The sequence below is a fragment of the Cyprinodon tularosa genome, unplaced genomic scaffold, assembly GCF_016077235.1.
Source record: "Cyprinodon tularosa strain WSP-4 unplaced genomic scaffold, ASM1607723v1 ctg48, whole genome shotgun sequence".
NCBI lineage: Eukaryota > Metazoa > Chordata > Actinopteri > Cyprinodontiformes > Cyprinodontidae > Cyprinodon > Cyprinodon tularosa.
The window spans coordinates 578,839-600,514 of NW_024039207.1; the positions used below are offsets into that span (position 1 = coordinate 578,839).

The window sequence follows — 21,676 nt, forward strand, 5'->3', positions numbered from 1 at the left end:
TAGCTTGACTTCATTGATACACAAAGGAATATCCATTAACTCAACAGCATAGAAGATTTAAATAATATATGTTAAGTAAAATCTTTTGTAATTATCGAGTCAATCAAGTTTCACTCAATCCAACAGAGAAGAATTAATAAAACACGACAATATTAAACTGGATGTGAGTAGTGATGTGATTACTGGTCCAGCAGGCATGGGGACAGTCATGGTAGGATTACAGTTATGCGACACACTCTCCGTTTCCGGATGAGGGACTTAGATGTTCAGAGCTTGGAAACCGATTTTATAGCCTCACCTGCCTGGTGTGTTCCTTGGACTTTATGATGATGCTGATGCTCTCATATTTTCTGTTAACCAACCTCTAAAGCCAACACAGTGTAGCTGTATTTGTACTGAGATTAGAATTAAGATTAGAATAAAGGTGAACTCTGTAGTAATTATCAAGCAACTTTTAAATGCAAATGATATCACTAAGAAAAATAGGGCTGCACACCCTACTTTTTACATTTTTTATTCTTATATAAAAAAGAAAAAATATATGTTTTTAATGTTCTTTCTTCCCCACAAAGGAATAGCACCTTAAAGTGGTCTTTCATGTAAAATTCAAATGACATATACTAATGCTTTTAGCTGTAATGTGACAAAATGTAGATAGATTCTGAATAATTTTTCAACCCACTTATGTAAAGTAAATTAAGTGATGTGAAACTAAGTCTGTTTATTGTATCTATTTGCATTTTTACATGGATACAAAAGGCATAAAATAGTTAAATTGGCATAAAATGTGTTAAATTGCTCAACCTTTTTTTTCAAAACCCTGTAGGTTTTAAACATAAAATGAAATATTAAATATAAAAAGAAAACATGATAAAAGCATTCATTTCTCATTAAAGAATAAAATGTCTTTCACAAAATCAAATGCTGAAAATTTATTTTCTTTTCTCAGACATCATTGTCACTCTTTTTCTAAAGAATAGCTTTTTTCCAATGATACTTTTATCAATATCAAAGCATATGCCATGATAAGTTAATTATAAATAGATAAAAAAGAAAAATGTTTACATAACTTCTATTAATCCTTATATTTGAAATTCCATCCCCATCTTGCAGCGACTGGCAAATAATCTAACTAGACAAACAACAATATATTCCATTAATATAAAGAAAAAAAATCTGATATTTGTCTTAAGGTATTTTAATTTTACTAAACTTAACATATAATTAAGTCAGGAAGTTTAAACCAAATGCTTTTCAATAAATTGTGCAGCTTCTCTAACTGTTAAGAGGCAGATCTCAAACTTACTGTAATGAACTGATATTTTCCTAGACTTTACATCCTATCTAGACTGTCTATGGCATCCTTCTTACTGATCAACTTCCACTGCTGAGGAATTTCTCCACGGCCATGGAATTTCATCTTATAGTGTTTTTCCAGTTCCTCCTGAAAGTGACAGACAAACCATTTCCAGTAGGGCAGCATAGAGCCATCAGGTGTGATGCTCCATGCAGCATATCTTTCTCCAGCAGTTGGATACTCTTTATAAAGAACTGGAGACTCTGAGTCACACTCGGGGTAAAAGCTTCCATCACTTGCTACAGCTGTGGTGCAGAGCTCAACAGTCAGCTCATCTGTTCCAATGTTACACCGACCTATTATCCCAGCAGGTCGATGAAAAAGAGCACTGTGCTTATCAGGACTGTGGTCCATGATAGTATTGGTGCAAACTGCAGCACAGAAAGGACATGTTTCCCAGCAGCAGTTACACAACTGATCAATGAGGATTTGTTCAGGCCTCTGCCTGCATTTATTCACTTCATTCAGAGAGAGATTAATCATTTCCTCTGTGATTATTTTAAGGCCTTTCTCCATCTCTTCTTTAAGAAAGTCAAAGTTGTTTATGTCCTTGAAGTTTTCACAACTAATGGTATCAATTGTTAAGATTGGCCCTACTTTAGTGGAAAACTCCTTCACCCACATCTCTATGTCTCCTTTCTTCTTTTCAGCGTCTTCTGTTGCCTCAAACAAAGCCTGACCAATGGCCCTCCTGATGTCCTCTACGTTTTTCCTAATAATCTTCTGAGCTTCACTGTTTTTAAACATGTTTTTCTTCACCTCTTCTTTAATAAAGGCCTCTAGTTGCTTTCTTGGATCTCTGATGTAGGTGATAAAACTCTTAAAATCTTCCTTCTCTGCCATGTTCTTTAACAGATATTTTTCTAAGTTCACTCTATTCCCATTGAATGCTGGGACCCTGCCCTTTATCTCACTAGCGATATTAACCGCAGTCTTATTACAGACAGCTGCAACAGCAGAGGCTTTGAGGTTTTTACACATCGTTTCCCCAAACACAACAGCAGAAGAGCTTCCTTTACAGTAGCTTTGGAAAATGCTGTAATATTCATTTTTCTTGGTTTCTAAATAAGTATGAACATCATTGTTGTCTTTGTATGTCTTGTGCGAGTTTAAGAGCCAACTTTCTGCATTGCCAAACACAAACAGTGAAAGATCAACTGTGAACTCCTTCTTGAATACATAATCCCTTCCAGATTCAAATGCTTTTATGTGTTTTATAATGATTTGAGCCATGTCTGATAAGTAGGTAGATGTGTAACCTCTCGTTGCAACAGGTTTGCTCTTAAGGGCATCCAGACATTTTTTTTCAACCTCCTTAATGAACGACCTGACATGTTTTTGCTCGTTAAATACAGAAAGCCTCTTGAATTTCTCCATGGCACCCCCAGAGTTCTCCTTTGCTGTTATGTAATCAGAATAATCAAGAGTTTCTGACAGATTTTTGTATCTCTGGCTTTTCTTTGAGTCATGAATGAGCTTTGGTTCAACACCAAGATCTAGAAGGATATTAAACTGGTCTTTTTCTAAATAAATATTTTCAATGGGTTTTGTATCTAAGGTTAGTTCCTTAACCCAATGACTCCAGACATTATTAAACTGTGCTTTTTTTTCCTCTTCATATTTTTGAAGGCATTTTAACTTGTGAGCAAGCTCTTTGCTCTGCTGGAGCAGCTTGTTCTCAAAAACTCCCTTTTTGTCATCAAGCTTTGTTCGGGCATTTTTCTGCTGAATTACTTCATTCAGTTTTCTTTTCACGTCTCTCACAATGTCGTCATGAAAGCCTTTTATTTTGTTCTCAAATCGACCCTGCCACTGAACCAGCATTTCTTTGTTTTGGTTGTCATTAAAATAAGCTGTCATCTTTTTCATCACTTCTTCGTATTTGTTACTTATTTCTTTGGAAAGGTCAGTGAGCTCAACTTTGCCCAGTTGACCTTTTTCAACTTTGGTATAAAGCTGGTTTTCAACATTCAGCATCTCACTTCTCAAGGCCCAGGTCCAGTTTCCATACTGCACCTCCAGTTCTCTATAGACTGCAATTTCTTGAGTATTTTTGAAGCTAAAAACAAAGTGTTCATTGATCAAGGCGTTCCACAAGTCCTGGATCTTGGTACCAAAATGTGACAGAAGAATGCCATCAGAGTCTGAGGCCTTAGACAGGATGGAGGCCTTCAGTTCTTGGACACTCTCACTGTACCCTGGATTTGGAGGAGCCATTGGTGGACTTCCCTCCCATAACTGAGCAAAGTATTTAACATCCTCTTGCACATTAAATGCAATGACATCACTGAAGCACTCAAAAGCACAGCCTTCCTCTTCAGCAGCTAATTGAGTCATTGCATCTAATTTCTCCTGCAGGCGTCTTTTTCCATCCATGTTTTTCTCTGCTGCTGCAATATCTGTGACATTCTGATGAACAAACACACAACTTGAAGAAAGCTTGACTTTCTTCATCCTCATGAAAGCCTGCACAACAATCTGTAAGATATCTTGCATATGAGCTGGATTTTCACCAAAGATATTGATCAGTGTCAGGTTTCCTAGACCAACGACAAATGTTGCAAGCTCATTATCGTGATGAAGGGTAGCATTGCCTGCTAACTCAAGAGCGCGCAGACCTTCAGTGTCCACAACTAGAATATAGTCAAATCTGTAGTCTTTCTGGATTTCCTCTGACAGCTTAACCAGCTGCATGTAAGCACCTTTGGTGCACCTCCCAGCACTCACTGCAAACTCCAATCCAAACATGGCATTCAGCATTGTTGACTTTCCACTGCTTTGTAAGCCCAGCACTGACAGCACAAAGACTCTCTGGTCACCTAGCTTCTTGATGACCTCCTGTATGAGACTAGAGATCCATATCAAAGGCACATGGCCTGCATCACCATCCATCAGCTCCATTGGGTGTCCTTTTATCATCAGATCTGCAGCCAGTTCAGGGTATTTAGTCCATTCAGCCTGTTGGCCCTCTGCTGGTTTCTCCAGAGATTTATGCGCTTCATAGATCTGTCCCATTTCTCTAAACATATGTTCAAGACCAAATGTTGCTGATTGAATCAGCTTTGATAACTGCTCAAGCTCAGCTTGTTTTTTAATTAATTCTTCAGATTTGTTATCTTTCTTCTTAAGAGCCAAGACTTCTGACCATGTTTCATCATATTTTTGGAGAATTGAAGATAGATAATCTGTGGAGACAGCATCTATCAGGATTTGGGTCCATTTCAAGAAATATTCGTTTGTTGGCAAACTTTTGAGGCTCTCAGTGAACAACTTCATTAGTTCACTATTGGACACGTCACACTGTTTCTGTCGTAGTTCCATCAGTTGCTGAGTTTTATGAGCCTTTTCTTGCTCAATTTCTCCCTTTAGATGATACAGTTCTTTGTTGATTTTGCACCACTCATACCAAAGTGGACCTTGGCAGGGGAGAAACACTTCTTTTATTTTGGCGATATCCATCTTTCTAATCAGTGCAACCAGTTTCATTGCAGCAGTTTTCCCATTTTGGCAGGCCTCTGCCTCTTCATCCACTCTGACTTCATTTGTCATTTTTTCCATAGTTTTAAGCTGGAAGAGCTTGTGGGGTCCAGACAAAATTTTTCTTATCATTTCTTTCAGCTCTTTAGAAACATCGGATTGGCTTCTTTCTTTCAGACCCAGTTTGTATTTTTGTGGTGTCACCTCAACTGCACTACAGTCATTGTCAGCACTGAGTATTATCAAAGGTTTTGATGACTTCAAAAGCATTGAAATGATTGCCTTACTTTCCTGGCTCATTTCCAAAGTTTGTACGAGAATAATAATGACTGAGGATTTTTTAGTCAGTATTTCACGCTGTTTGACCATTTCTAAAGAATCCCCATGAAGATTACAGAAAGCAACACAGTCGTTAAAGAAATCATTGGATTTTCCAGCAGGGCAGTACCAGGCAATTTCTGCCACACCATCCATGAAATTATGAGATTTGGTGCTGCCTGGACAGTCTCTATGGAAGAATGTGTTGTGGCGGTCATTGATCAAGGTGTTCATCAGCTGAGATTTGGACACAGGCAAGGAGGCCAGTCGGAAAAATGAAACCAGGGGAGTCTTAGCTTTGTAGATTGGCATGCTCTTCATTTTGACTGTGCTAGAGTCTTCCTTCTTTGTGCAAATCTTCCATGATTTTGATATTTGTCTGAATGTCCAGAGAGGAGACACAATATTTGCTGTGACAGGATCAGGAAATAGCAATGGTAAAGCATACTGGCACTGTGACAACTTGGTAATCATTTTCTGTCTAAGAAAGCTATCAGAGCAGTGAAATATTGCCATTTGAACATCCATTGGGTGTATATGATCCTCTTTTGATTGATTTGTAATGTATCTTGCCCTGTAATCTAACATCATTAATCTCTGAAGAAAAGTAAAAACTATCTCTTTCTCGAGGATTTGATTAGTCTGATTTACAGGTGGACCTATTTTAATAAAGTCCTCTGATGACAACATTCTTTGATGTTGGTCTTTGAGATGAAGTCTTCTGAGTATTTTTTCAATTTCTTCTTGATGTTTGTTGTTTTCCTCACAAGGATTGCAGAGAAACTGTGAAAAGTTATACAGAATAATAGCCTACTTTAGCATTGATATTCAAAGATCTTCAAAAGATTAGTGTATCTCAAAATAGTTAGAAACAACTTTGTATGCAGAGAGCAGATTTTCAAAGAAGGTGCAAAATAATTTGATCTTGCAATTTAACATGTAGATCATATTCTAATGACCTAACTGCATCAATTCAAGGGTGAAGGAAGTGCAATTGCTAACATTTACCATGTTCAAAGCTATTTTTCAAAGTTGAAAATCAACTGCACAGTTTTTGTCACTTTTTAAATCTTTTTTAAAGTCAGATGCAAACTGACACGGAAAAAGATCTGCGGTGATTATTGCGTCAAAGGAGGCGTTGGTACTCTGAGAGAGGATGAGCAGATATAAACAGTTATTGAAGTAAATATTGTGGCGTGTTTATGAAGTAAAATATCAAAACTGTGCATCTCTTATAAGGATTTTTTTTCTCTCCCAAGTTAATAGAACATGACCTAAATTATATTTTATCAGATACTTTAAACTTAATCATGTTTCTTGAATGTTTATATTTTATAGTTTTTATTTTGTACATAATGCTTTGAGATGCACTGTGTAATTGCTTATTATCTTTATTTAAAACCACATGACTTTGAATCTTTTAGATTAGATTCAACTTTATTGTCATTACACATGTACAGGTACAAGGCAACGAAATGCAGTTTAGGTCTAACCAGAAGTGCAAAAGCAACACATTTTACAGCGACTCTCGCTGCCTGTTGAACAAATACCACACATCTGTTCATTTGGGCAAAACCAAACCAGTGTGCACTTTTTCACATTTGTGAAACAATCTTTTACCTGCAACACACCCACTTATTGCAGTATAATATGTAGTATAGTATAGGTGTATAGTATAAAAAACAAACACTTTTATATACCCTTATCTGGAATCTTTGAACATTAGGCCTAAGTGTAATAAGTAGTGATCGATTGATGCAGAGTTTTTAAGGCTGCTGCCAATACAGATTTTTTTTTCAGCCTAATTGAGCCCCCAATATGTGCTGCTGAATTTTCTTGCCAATTATTAAAGATGATACTGCTTTATTTTTTCCATTTGACTGATAGAAAAGGCATTGATAGCAAATTTCTCATAATTCTCAATTTAAAGGAGTCATAACCTAACATTTTACACATATAATGGTCCTGAAATTGTTTTTAAACTAATCAGATTTTTAGAAGAAGAAAAAATCCATAGAGTTCATTTGGACCCTTTTTAATCCACCTTGTTTGTGCTGACAGGATACGCACAGGAATTTGACTGATGTATATGTACGTTTTTATTTAACACAGTATAAAAAGTTATACAAGCAGAAGCACACTGCATGCGGGCAAGTTCCTGATTATTATTACAGCCCCTTTTAGTGGAAAAGAGCCCAGAGTGGTGAATGAAATGTTAGCACCCTTCCCCAAATGACATAAATCAAGGTGGAGGAGCAAAATGTAGCATTGTGGGGAGTATGGTTTGTAGCCTTTCAAGCTTGAATAAAGTGTCCAAAAAAACTAAGCCCCTCTCACACTCTTGATTTTTCTCGTACATTTTAACTTAGGCCCTATATGGACACACAGGTGATACCATTAAAAAAAAAAAAAAAAGATTTCTAGTTGATAAATGATTTAAACAAAAAAAAAAAACTACAAACAAAACATTTATCATAAATCATTGCTAAATTACTGCAGTTTGTACTATGTTATTTAGATCACAAAATTGTAATTAAATCAGTTCTAATTCCGAACATATATACCATATACAGGTGCTGGTCATAAAATTAGAATATCATGAAAAAGTTGATTGATTTCAGTAATTCCATTTAAAAAGTGAAACTTGTATATTATATTCATACATTACATACAAACTCATATATTTCAGATGTTTATTTTGTTTAATTTTGATGATTACAAATGACAACAAATGAAAATCTCAAATTCATCATATCAGAAAGTTAGAATATTGTGAAAAGGTTCAAAATTGATGGCCCCTGGTGCCACACTCTAATCAGCTAATTAACTCAAACCACCTGCAAAAGCCTTTAAATGGTCTTTCAGTCTAGTTCTATAGGCTACACAATCATGGGGAAGACTGCTGACTTGACAGTTGTCCAAAAGACGACCATCGACACCTTGCACAAGGAGGGCAAGACACAAAAGGTCATCGCTAAAGAGGCTGGCTGTTCACAGAGCTCAGTGTCCAAGCACATTAATAGAGAGGCGAAGGGAAGGAAAAGATGTGGTCGAAAAAAGTGTACAAGCAAGAGAGATAACCGCACCCTGGAGAGGATTGTGAAACAAAACCCATTCAAAAATGTGGGGGAGATTCACAAAGAGTGGACTGCAGCTGGAGTGAGTGCTTCAAGAACCACCACACACAGACGTATGAAAGACATGGGTTTCTGCTGTCGCATTCCTTGTGTCAAGCCACTCTTGAACCACAGACAGCGTCAGAAGCGTCTTGCCTGGGCTAAAGAGAAACAGGACTGGACTGCTGGTGAGTGGTCCAAAGTCATGTTCTCTGATGAAAGTAAATTTTGCATTTCCTTTGGAAATCAAGGACCCAGAGTCTGGAGGAAAAGAAGAGAGGCACTTCATCCACGTTGCTTGAAGTCCAGTGTAAAGTTTCCACAGTCAGTGATGGTTTGGGGTGCCATGTCATCTGCTGGTGTTGGTCCATTGTGTTTTCTGAGGTCCAGGGTCAACGCAGCCACATACCAGGAAGTTTTAGAGCACTTCATGCTTCCTGCAGCTGACCAACTTTTTGGAGATGCAGATTTCATTTTCCAACAGGACTTGGCACCTGCACACAGTGCCAAAGCTACCAGTACCTGGTTGAAGGACCATGGTATCCCTGTTCTTAATTGGCCAGCAAACTCTCCTGACCTTAACCCCATAGAAAATCTATGGGGTATTGTGAAGAAGAAGATGCAATACACCAGACCCAACAATTCAGAAGAGCTAAAAGCCACTATTAGAGCAACCTGGGCTATCATAACACCTGAGCAGTGCCACAGACTGATCGACTCCATGCCACGCGCATTGCTGCAGTAATACAGGCCAAAGGAGGCCCAACTAAATACTGAGTGCTGTACATGCTCATACTTTTCATGTTCATACTTTTCAGTTGGCCAACATTTCTATAAATCCTTTGTTTTTATTGGTCTTCAGTAATATTCTAATTTTCCGATATGATGAATTTGAGATTTTCATTTGTTGTCATTTGTAATCATCAAAATTAAACAAAATAAACATCTGAAATATATGAGTTTGTATGTAATGTATGAATATAATATACAAGTTTCACTTTTTAAATGGAATTACTGAAATCAATCTACTTTTTCATGATATTCTAATTTTATGACCAGCACCTGTATATTGAAACAAAAATTGAAGTTCCTCTTACTTTATTAGCAGGTCTTGCCTCGATTTTCTCTTCTGTAGAAAAAAAAAAAGTACCTTATGCAATCTTTTGTAACAAGAGTATAGGGACTTTTTTATTCAATACAGAAAAAGTTACTTCCTTATATATTTAGATTATTTGTCATTATTGAATGCCATATTCTTCATTGTAAATGTCCCATTCATAGGGATATTTGTTATATCCTAGGATGTGAGTGTGTGCTTGCTTTTGACAACTAAGTGTTTTAATGATACAGGTTATCTCTATACATTAAACATAAGTCTTTTATGTATTCTATTCAATTTTTTTTTCAATAAACTAATACATTCTTTTTGTAAAATCATCTAAATATGTCTTGTTATATTAGAGGTTGATCTCCCTCTGCTGTGGTGCATTTGTGTCTATTTATTCCACATTTTTTAGTTCATTTTAGTTTTTTCCTATCTATATGCTCTTTCTTCCTTCCTCTGTCTAATTGCTCTTTTAATGTCCCGCCCGTGTTTTTAAGAATGCCTTGTTCTTAATCTATGTCTTTCCTTTTACTCACCTTTTGTGTGTTTCTACTGGCTAATGTTGAGTTAGTTTTTGTTTTTTTATTATCATTTTGGCATCCTGCATCATGCCTGTCAGTTGTTCAGCACCTTGGGTTTTCTGTTGATTGTTGTTAAGTGTGCTCCATAAATAAACATGAACTATGAAAAAGTGTAATGCTACAAAAAAATAATTTTTTATTTTTTAAGTCGGTATTTAATACAGCTGACACTATAAATTGTTAAAATATGATTTATATATATTTTTAAATTAGCATAATGTAAAATACTTAGCCCTTCACATAATAATTGATCATCCTAATACAAGTTGATAATCGGGTTCAAAGAAAATTGCTGCTTATCAATTAATAAGTCAGTCAATAAAATCTTTCAAAATTAGTTAAATTCATTTATGATACCTTGCAACAGTAATATCTGAAAAGTAAATATGCAAGTTTATATGTTAGAAAGCTGGGACTGAGTTGTTTTTACAGATGCTTTACTCCAGCTTTGTTCAGGCAGCCATAACAAATATACAATTTTAGCCTTCTAGCTTATCAGAATATAAGATTTACTTGTATTTCAGATTAAGATAAATAATCACAGATGAACCACTGGGGTTATTTATCAAACAGTATTTGAAATAGTTTTTGGTTAATCGTAGTGGGAAAAAAGTATTCAACTATTCATCCCAGTTAAATAAACTGAGATCGATGGATTTCACTCAGTCGGCACTTTATTTTCATAATTTTGCACAGAGAGAAAAGTTCATCAAATGGCCCTTACTGCTCTGTATTCAGCCCTGTTCTGCCTGAGCAGAGTGTGTTCCCTTTACTTACAATAATGGAAGTAGTCAGTCAAAACAAATTACAGGCACTTTGGTTAACTGTGACATTTTATGAATAATCTTTGAGAAAGAATTTGCTTTGTTTTGGGAAGAAGCTGTGTCTGGTCTACAAACACCCTCACGCAGGAGCATTGTGTGGCCCCACAGGCAAAACAGACCGAGTGAAAATTTTCTTAGTGAGTAAATAGGATAAATTAATATATGAAATAAGAGAAATCAAAAAGCTGTGTTTCAACAATTAAACACTTTCTTAGATATGACCAGCCGCTTTGACGTTTTCCAGTCAGGTTTCTGTACTCACCACAGTACAGAGACCACCCTTATCAAGGTGTTTAATGACATCTGTATAAATACAGACTGCGGAAGAACCACAGTGCTCGTACTATTGGACCTCATTGCAGCATTCAATACTGTCGATCACTCCCTCCTGTTAGTTCGAATGGAAAAGTTGGTCAGCCTCTCTGGTACAACTCTCAACTGGTTTAAATGCTACTTAAAGGACAGGGACTTTTTGTATCAGTAGGCAACTTTACAACTGAATAAAATCAAAACTGAAGTAAAAATCTTTGGACCAATAGAGGAGAGATCTAAAGTCAGCACACAGCTTCAGTCGGTTCGGCTAGTAACCACTGATCAGGCCCGAAATCTAGGTGTAGTACTGGATTCAGACTTGAACCTCCTAAACTGATCCATGCTTTTATTTTTAGTCGAATCGATTACTGCAACAGTGTTTTCACAGGTCTGCCTAAAAAGTGGATAAGACAGCTGCAGCTGATCCAGAACGCTGCTGCCCGTGTCCTCACTGAGACTAAGAAAGTAGAGCACATCACCCCAGTTCTAAAGTCCTTACACTGGCTCCCTGTATCTCAGAGAATAGACTTTAAAATACTTCTGTTAGTCTATAAATCCCTGAATGGCTTAGCACCTAAATACATCACAGACTTGCTATCAGTGTATCAACCCTCCAGACCACTCAGGTCTTCTGGCTCCAGCCTGCTCTGCATACCTAGAACCAGAACTAAACATGGAGAAGCAGCATTTAGTTCCTATGCTCCACTTATCTGGAACAAACTTCCAGAAAACTGTAAAAGTGCGGAAAGCCTGAGTTCCTTTAAATCAAGACAAAAAACACATTTGTTTAGGATTGCCTTTAACTGTTCTAGTTAAACAGTTCAACTGAAACACCATTAGTTCATTTTTTTTTATTTTCTTTAGTCCAACTGCTTTTAATGTTCTTTCTTGTATCTGAATTTGTATTATTGATTTTTTCTTCTACTTGCTCTGATGCTGTTTTATTTTCCTATATTTTAATAACGTAAAGCATTTTGCATTGTCTTTGTACTAAATTGTGCTATATAAATAAATTTGCCTTGCTGCTAAAATGAAGTGAAAAGAAATAAACATCTTAGAAGGTTTTACTCACCAGGTTCATTATTTTTCGGTTGGGATGAATCTGGAGGGTTTGATGTTTGATCCTGGTTCCAATCTACAAAAATGAGTTAAAACACTGTGACCTTAACACCCTCCTTTATTTAAATAAAAAAAAATAAAAAAAACGATAAACAGTTAAATTTTTCAACCCATCGGTTTTCTTTTAGCAAAATCATTTTATCTATAAGGGTTATTAAGAAATGGTACAACTGTGAAAATCCATATTTAGCTCCAAAACTAGAACCAACTCATGTATGATGTAAAGATGATCCACAAACTGATTTATAATAGATTTAAATAAATGAGGTTTAGTTGATTCATTTTTGCAGTGAAATTTTTTTTTTTTTGGAATCTGAAGATAAAATATAAAAGATGCTACATTATTACGAATTAACTCAAGATTTTATATCACTTTTTGTTGCTACTATTTATCTTATAATCCTAGTTTGGCCCTGTTGACTCTGAGAAAAAAAATTAGGTTTTGACTCTCAGGGACTTCCTGCTAGAAGGGTCAAATAAGGGATGACTCCAGGCTGTTGGACATTACTTTGTGTGAAATAGTGAAATTATGTCTCCATCATCATTCTCAGACCTGCTTGTTGTTACTTTCATTCATCTTGAGTTTTCCATTTGATCTTGAATTATTTATTTCATTAAAATAGGAAAAGGTTTATTATAACAATCGTTGCTGTTCAAGCTTTCTTTGTGAATATGAACACTTGATAAACTCCTTAATTTATCCCCTAAATAGCTCCAATTTAGCCTCACTGTACTGAGAAACAGCATAGCTTTCTATGCTGTGCTTGGAAGGCAAAGATTAAATGATAGAAAAGTGGAGGGCATTAGAAAAAACGTTTGTAACATGATAGAAAAAGACATGCTAGCAATTAGAATGGTAGACGGGGAAGGTTTTGTGCTCATGCATTTCATGCAGCCAAGTTTTAATCTTCCTCTGACAGCAATTAAATCATAAAGCAATGTCAATGATAAATTCTTAGTAAAAAGTTAATTAAATCAGTATTTAATAAAGCAGTTACTATTAATAGTTGAAATATTATTTACCATGTTTCTAACTCATATTTAGTCCCTCATGTAACAGTAAGATCATCAAAAAGTGAATATTCAGTTTTTTAGAAAATGAAGAATTAATCTTTAGTCGATCAACATTAGAAATATTCATTAATTAATACCTTGCATTCCTAAATATGATAATAACTCATCAGTAAACATGTAAATTTAGACGCTAGAAAGCTGAGCCTGAGTTGTTTTACAGATGTTTTACTTCAGCTTTGTTAAGGTATCACTGAGAAATGTGCTGTTGGAGTTTTTTTCACATTTCAAACTGGATGATTTATTTGAATGTCAATGATTGTAATCATTTATCTAACACACATTGAAATAGATTTTGGTTCTTTTTTATCATTTACTCAAACCTTTAAAAATTAATTATTAATTCAAGAAAGACCACAGAGTGAAACTGAAGGAGCAACCTGAAACACAACAATGAAACTTAGAGTTATATAATTTTTTTTAGCATAAACTTACCTCCTTTATTCTCCATACCAGCAGAATCTGCAGCATCACTGGATCCTGTTTTCTCTTCAGCTGCTGAAATATATCAGTATAACATTTTATGTGAGATTAAACATAAAACCAATGTACTGTAAGGCATCCAGTGATGATAATATATTCATGAGCCCCCCCACGCAACATGTTTCTAAAACCATGTTTCTCATAATGGTCATAGATGTTCAGCCTGATTGAGACCAGGAACAAAAACAAAGATCAGAATGAAATGAACCCATCAGATCCTCCACTGATCTGAGGTCTGTCCTTAGGTCTGCAGTTCTGCTCTGGTTCTCCTTGGTTCTCCCTGAATGGTTCTAGTGCTGAATTATGGTCCTGGTCTAGAAAACAATCACTCTGCTGTAGGTTTTCACTTTATTGACTTTGAATTTGGTTGGTGTTTTTCTTTTTTTTAACACTAAACAATGGTAAATGTACTTTTACCAGCTACTATATTGGTATCAGTCAGCAATGGATCACCTTCTGTCAATAAGACACCATAAACTGTGAGTTTTAGCTGTAATAACTGAACGTTTTAATAATTTCAATGAAATTATGATGATCTTAATATCTTTGGTTTATTTTCCCTCAATGATCATGAAACTAAATAGTAAATGTCAGGCTGTGCTGTTTTTGAGGGTTTAAACAAAGGAGCAAACCAGGGAATAAATGATGGATTTGAGACTCCAAACTGTTGGACATTACTTTGTGTGAAACAGTGGAATAAAGACTTTAGTCACTTTTATCAGGGCTGGTTGCTGTTTCTCTATCATCCTTATGTTTTCCAATTGACACTGTAATGTTAATTTCTGTAAAATAGGAAAAGTTAAATTTGTCAAACAACTATGCTTCAAGTGCTCTGTTGCTTTTTTAACATTTGGATTAAAAAGCCTGTTTGTCTATAAAAAAAAATCATTTTGTGATTTACGGAAGGCAAAAAAAAAAAACTAAAAATATACATTATATTTCAATCAGTATTTCCTAAAACAGGCACTATAAGTTGTTGTAATATAATTTTCAACTAAGCATATTAAGCCCCTCATGTAATAGAAAAATCCTCGTCACACAAGTGAAAACTCTGGTTTTAAGAAAATGAACAGTTAATCCTTAGTCGATCAACATTTGAAATATTCATTCATTAATACCTTGCATTTCTAAATATGATAACTCATCAGTAAACATGTAATTTCAGAGGCTAGAAAGCTGAACCTGAGTTGTTTTACAGATGTTTTACTTCAGCTTTGTTAAGGTATTATTGAGAAATGTGCTGTTGGAGGTTTGTGATCATTTATCTAACACACAAAATAGATTTTGCTTCATTTTTATCATTTACTCAAACCTTTAAATATTTATTAATTCAAGAAAGACCACAGATTGAAACTGAAGGAGCAACCTGAAACACAACAATGAAAGCTAGAGTTAAATCTTTGTAGCTCAATCTCACCTTCGTTTTTCTCTTCATCAGAAGAATCTGCAGTCTGACTGGATCCTGGCTGCACTTTGGTTTCTACCATTTTCTCAGCAGCTGATGAAACATATCAGTATAAGTTTTTACTGTGATTAAAAATTAAACCAATGTAACGCATCCTGTGATGATAATATATTCATAGGCTCATGCTCAGTGGAGGATACTTCAGTACAATAAAGATCCTTGATTCATCCTTCAGAGAACTAAAAAGAAGTTTCCTTTGAATTAAAATATAAAAAATGAGAAAAGACTCTGGACATTTGCTCGTTACTTTGTGTAAGCTTAAGCTAATTACTCTCACTGACCTGAGGAAGTGCTCCAAGGTGCACTTCCTCAGGTCACTCCCACCCAACAGTCAGCACCATGCACTCCTGCTGCTGCCACTTCTTCTTCCAAGTAACTGTTTCTCTGCCGTTATATACCTGCCTCACTCTCCACTTGCTGCCAGAACAGAATCTAATCCCTCTACCTCCATGTCTCCTCAGAAGTTTGTTGCTCTGCCTTTTCCTGTAGTTCAACCTTATTGGAAACGCTGCAGCTACCAGCTACGTCCCATCCTCAGTGCTGTTCCAGGCCTCGTCTGAATTTCTAGCAGCTCTAAGTTTAGAGGCTAGAAAGCTGAACCTAAGTTGTTTTACAGATGTTTTACTTCAACTTTGTTAAGGTATCTCTGATAAATGTGCTGTTGGAGTTTTTTTTTTTTTTTTTTCGCATAAATTGAAAGATTTAGTTGAATGCCACTGATTGTCGTCATTAATCTAACAAACATTAAAAAAGCTTTGGGATTCATTTTCAATTTATTCAAAAAACTGTTAATTCAGGAAAGACCACAGAATGAAACTGAAGGAGCAACCTGAAACACAACAATGAAAGCTAGAGTTAAATCTTTGTAGCTCAATCTCACCTTCGTTTTTCTCTTCATCAGAAGAATCTGCAGTCTGACTGGATCCTGGCTGCACTTTGGTTTCTACCATTTTCTCAGCAGCTGATGAAACATATCAGTATAAGTTTTTACTGTGATTAAAAATTAAACCAATGTAACGCATCCTGTGATGATAATATATTCATAGGCTCATGCTCAGTGGAGGATACTTCAGTACAATAAAGATCCTTGATTCATCCTTCAGAGAACTAAAAAGAAGTTTCCTTTGAATTAAAATATAAAAAATGAGAAAAGACTCTGGACATTTGCTCGTTACTTTGTGTAAGCTTAAGCTAATTACTCTCACTGACCTGAGGAAGTGCTCCAAGGTGCACTTCCTCAGGTCACTCCCACCCAACAGTCAGCACCATGCACTCCTGCTGCTGCCACTTCTTCTTCCAAGTAACTGTTTCTCTGCCGTTATATACCTGCCTCACTCTCCACTTGCTGCCAGAACAGAATCTAATCCCTCTACCTCCATGTCTCCTCAGAAGTTTGTTGCTCTGCCTTTTCCTGTAGTTCAACCTTATTGGAAACGCTGCAGCTACCAGCTACGTCCCATCCTCAGTGCTGTTCCAGGCCTCGTCTGAATTTCTAGCAGCTCTAAGTTTAGAGGCTAGAAAGCTGAACCTAAGTTGTTTTACAGATGTTTTACTTCAACTTTGTTAAGGTATCTCTGATAAATGTGCTGTTGGAGTTTTTTTTTTTTTTTTTCGCATAAATTGAAAGATTTAGTTGAATGCCACTGATTGTCGTCATTAATCTAACAAACATTAAAAAAGCTTTGGGATTCATTTTCAATTTATTCAAAAAACTGTTAATTCAGGAAAGACCACAGAATGAAACTGAAGGAGCAACCTGAAACACAACAATGAAACTTAGAGTTAAATCTTTTTAGCTTAATCTCCCCTTCTTTATTCTCCATATCAACAGAACCTGTAGTATCACTGGATCCTGGTTTCTCTTTTTTGTCTGTTTGCTTTAAATGTATGGTAATGGTTTAAAATTATCCCCAATTGTTTGAATTCAGCATCAAAATTAAGTGCAGCACAAAGAACTTCTTGTGTCAAATGAGTGATATGTGGCCAAGCTTTTATTGAGATTATTTTCTCTGCTGACAATAATCTATTCCCAGAGATCAATGAATAAATATGAAAAATGCCTCAAATCGTATGAAGCATAATGAGCATTGGCTCCATGATATACAGACTCCTGCAGTAAAAGACATGCCATCACAGAAACCTCAGTTCAAATGAGGAACAGACTGAGGATAACTTCAGGAAACCTGGCGACTGATCAGAGTTGTTTGAAAGAGTAACCACGGGGGGGTAAATTTTTCTCTGGATAATAGCCATCTGGCTTTCTGAAACTGAAAATACAGAGCGTTAAAGGATTTATCCCCAAACTTATTCCAAAGTCTAACTTGTCCCACTTTGTGAAATGTTGCCCAGCTCCAACACTTATCTGTGATGTTTTCTTCAGGTCTGGAGTTTTGGTCTGGTTCTCTTTGCTTAGATTATGCTCCATTAAACATGTCACAATCACTGTGTTCTTTGTTTTAAACATACAAAAAAGGTAAATGTACTCTTACCAGTCATCTCTGGACTCAGCAGTGGGGTATTTTCTGTCAAAAAGACATCATCTATTAGTGGCAAACACCAGGGTAATGTGAGGTTTGATAATCATACAAGATTTCAGAGTTTCAGGTTGTGTGAAAGTGGGTAGAGGACCCAAATGCAGAGACGGAAGCTGAGGTGGTTTCTTGCAGATTTAACAAGGAGGGGGTGCAAGAGAGGAATAAATACAGAAATTATATATTGAGTAACGGAGGAACCAGAACAAATGGGGACACAAAGATTAGGGAAGGAATAAAGAAAATTCAGCAAGCATTAACTGCAGAGGAGGAGTATCAATGGAAAACATAACAAAGAGTGGAGTAATCAACTAATTGCGAGCAGGTGTGGAATGAAGGATCTAGAAGGGTGGTAGGGAGAAGGAGGCTGACAAGGGGGGGGGGGGCGAACAGAGAGTAAACAAGAAATACATAAGAATTCAAATACAACCAGAAAACAACTAGAATGACACAAAATGGAAATGAAACCTAGAAAAACAAGAATTACATGAATCAAAGTGGAACTGAAAACTCAAAAAGAAAACAAACAGAATCAAAAAGTCCAGAAAGGGCAGAATCATAACACAGTACTTTTGAACTAAACCTTGATGATGTTCATATTTATTATAAATTATCACCATATTTCATTTAACTTAATACTAAATGTCTCAGGTTTTGCTGTATTTAAAAAAAAATTAATCCAAAGAAAGGGGAATAAACAATAGATTTGTGACGGGCTAATAGGATTAAAGGGCCTTCAAATCCTATTTATATTGGTTCTGATTGCATTATCTGTGTTTTTCCAAAAGGTTAAAAGGTTTTTTTATGCCTGGATTATTAAAAATGTGCTTCTCTGAAAAAGTCTGCTTTTCTATTGGTTAAGGCTGCTTTAGATGGCTACAAAGATGTCTGCCTTCTTTGAACAAAAATATGAAAAAATTAGGGACTACTCCAGATTTAAGACCATAATAATGAAAAAAAATAATAAAACTGTTCCTTAAAAAAAAAAAAAAAATATATATATATATATATATATATAAATATATATATATATATATATATATATATATATATATATATATATATATATATATATATATATATATATATATATATATATATATATATACACTATATTGCCAAAAGTATTTGCTCACCCATCCAAATTATTGGAATCAGGTGTTCCAATCACTTCCATGGCCACAGGTGTATAAATTCAAGCACCTAGGCATGCAGACTGTTTTTACAAACATTTGTGAAAGAATGGGTCGCTCTCAGGAGCTCAGTGAATTCCAGCGTGGAACTGTGATAGGATGCCACCTGTGCAACAAATCCAGTCGTGAAATTTCCTCGCTCCTAAATATTCCACAGTCAACTGTCAGCTGTATTATAAGAAAATGGAAGTGTTTGGGAACGACAGCAACTCAGCCACGAAGTGGTAGGCCACGTAAACTGACGGAGCGGGGTCAGCGGATGCTGACGCGCATAGTGCGAAGAGGTCGCCAACTTTCTGCAGAGTCAATCACTACAGACCTCCAAACTTCATGTGGCCTTCAGATTAGCTCAAGAACAGTGCGCAGAGAGCTTCATGGAATGGGTTTCCATGGTCGAGCAGCTGCATCCAAGCCATACATCACCAAGTGCAATGCAAAGCGTCGGATGCGGTGGTGTAAAGCACGCCGCCACTGGACTCTAGAGCAGTGGAGACGCGTTCTCTGGAGTGACGAATCGCGCTTCTCCATCTGGCAATCTGATGGACGGGTCTGGGTTTGGCGGTTGCCAGGAGAACGGTACTTGTCTGACTGCATTGTGCCAAGTGTAAAGTTTGGTGGAGGGGGGATTATGGTGTGGGGTTGTTTTTCAGGAGCTGGGCTTGGCCCCTTAGTTCCAGTGAAAGGAACTCTGAATGCTTCAGCATACCAAGACATTTTGGACAATTCCATGCTCCCAACTTTGTGGGAACAGTTTGGAGCTGGCCCCTTCCTCTTCCAACATGACTGTGCACCAGTGCACAAAGCAAGGTCCATAAAGACATGGATGACAGAGTCTGGTGTGGATGAACTTGACTGGCCTGCACAGAGTCCTGACCTCAACCCGATAGAACACCTTTGGGATGAATTAGAGCGGAGACTGAGAGCCAGGCCTTCTCGTCCAACATCAGTGTGCGACCTCACAAATGCGCTTCTGGAAGAATGGTCAAAAATTCCCATAAACACACTCCTAAACCTTGTGGACAGCCTTCCCAGAAGAGTTGAAGCTGTTCTAGCTGCAAAGGGTGGACCGACGTCATATTGAACCCTATGGATTAGGAACGGGATGTCACTTAAGCTCATATGTGAGTCAAGGCAGGTGAGCAAATACTTTTGGCAATATAGTGTATATATATATATATATATATATAGTAAAACCTGCAATAAAAAATCAGTTTTTACAAAAATACAACTAGCTGAATTATTTGGTAAAATTACTGTCAGAAAAGAATATGAGAAAACATAATGAAATACTTTGTGACCCCTGAAAGTTTTTTTAGTCCCCTCAACTTTCTATTTCTACACTTGTGTGGTCTAATAAACTAGAATGAGAGATAATTTAAAGGTTAAAATCAAAAGGAAAATAATCATCATTCTCACCAGCTGTAGCAATTTTGTCAGGAAATGACTTTTCTGTCAAGAAAGACCAACAGTTAATGTGAAACATAATAAAATGTGTGCTTTTATTTCAGCTTTAATTTTTTTCAATTTCAATTAATGGATGCAGCCTGGAAGGCCCTCAAAAATCATATATTTAAAGAAAATACTGCATTTGAGAATTTTGTTGTCTTAAATGTTGGGCAGCAAATAAACTGACTTACCTGTTCCAGCCTCAACATCATCTCCATCTAGGATAGAGATAAATATAATAGATTTTCAGTTTTAGCTCAGCAGATCAGTTATAGATCATTCCTCTTAATGCAGCATGAAGTCCAGCTTGCAAAGTTGTAGATTTTTGGACCCATGTCCTGTGGTCTGATGAAAATGATTTCATCATAATCATCACTGATACAAATTTGAGGAAAAAGGCTAGTAGAGAACACCATCCAGCTGTGAAGCAAGGTGGTGACAGCATAATAATGTGGGATGTTTTGCTGCAGGAAGGGACTGATGCTTTTCAGAAAATAGATGACAGCATGATACATAAATGTAGTTTGAACAAAATGTTACACTGCAAAATGAGACATTTTTTTAATGGAACATATTTGATTTCCTTTAAGGCGGAGCATGTACGGTAGCAGAACAAAAAGGAAAAATTAATTTACAGTCCACTAAATAGGGATGTGTTTTCATGCTCAGACATTATGAATCATCTTTTCTCATACTCGTACTCGTCGTCTCCCGCTTTATCCGGAACCGGGTCGCGGGGGCAGCAGACTAAGCAGAGACTCCCCCGACTTCCCTCTCCGCAGACACCTTCTCCAGCTCTGCTGGGGAAAGCCCTAGGCGCTCCCAGGCCAGCCGAGAGACATAGTCTCTCCAGCGTGTCCTGGGTTGTCCCCTCCCAGTGGGACGTGCCTGGAACACCTCCCGAGGGAGGCGTCCAGGGGGCATCCGAAGAAGATGTCCGAGCCACCTCAACCGACTACTCTCGATGTGGAGGAGAACTGGTTCTACACTGAGCCTCTCCCGAATGACCGAGGTCCTCACCCTATCTCTAAGGGAGAGCCCAGCCACCCTGTGGAGGAAGCTCATTTCAGCCGCTTGTATCCGGGAACTCGTTCTTTTGGTCATGATCCAGATTTCATGACCATAGGTGAGGGTAGGAACGTAGACCGAACGGTAAATTGAGAGCTTTGCCTTTTCGCTCAGCTCTCTCTTCACCACGACAGACCGGTGCAGCGTCCGCATTTTTGCTGCAGCCGCACCGATCCGTCTATCGATCTCCCGCTCCATTCTTCCCTCACT

General features: G+C 36.9%; 2 protein-coding genes across 2 annotated transcripts in view; both read right to left on the reverse strand.

Annotated features, from left to right (window-relative positions):
• Window positions 1–21,676, reverse strand: part of LOC119794424 (CD48 antigen-like) — a 169,830-nt gene that overhangs the window by 139,804 nt on the left and 8,350 nt on the right. The window lies entirely within an intron of this gene.
• Window positions 920–15,256, reverse strand: LOC119794444 (interferon-induced very large GTPase 1-like). Its single transcript, XM_038302028.1, has 3 exons — window positions 15,181–15,256; window positions 9,366–9,397; window positions 920–5,935 (listed from the first exon to the last, which is right to left on the reverse strand). Exons 1-3 carry the CDS (start codon window positions 15,248–15,250, stop codon window positions 1,334–1,336), a joined length of 4,704 nt encoding a protein of 1,567 aa, XP_038157956.1. The 5' UTR covers window positions 15,251–15,256; the 3' UTR covers window positions 920–1,333.

Coding starts and splice junctions, on each gene's coding strand:
- LOC119794444 (XM_038302028.1), bottom strand. CDS start 15,250: ATGGTAGAAACCAAAGTGCAGCCAGGATCCAGTCAGACTGCAGATTCT. Junction 9,398..15,180: donor TGATGAAGAGAAAAACGAAG/GTGAGATTGAGC, acceptor TTTTTTCTACAG/AAGAGAAAATCGAGGCAAGA. Junction 5,936..9,365: donor AGGCAAGACCTGCTAATAAA/GTAAGAGGAACT, acceptor AACTTTTCACAG/TTTCTCTGCAATCCTTGTGA.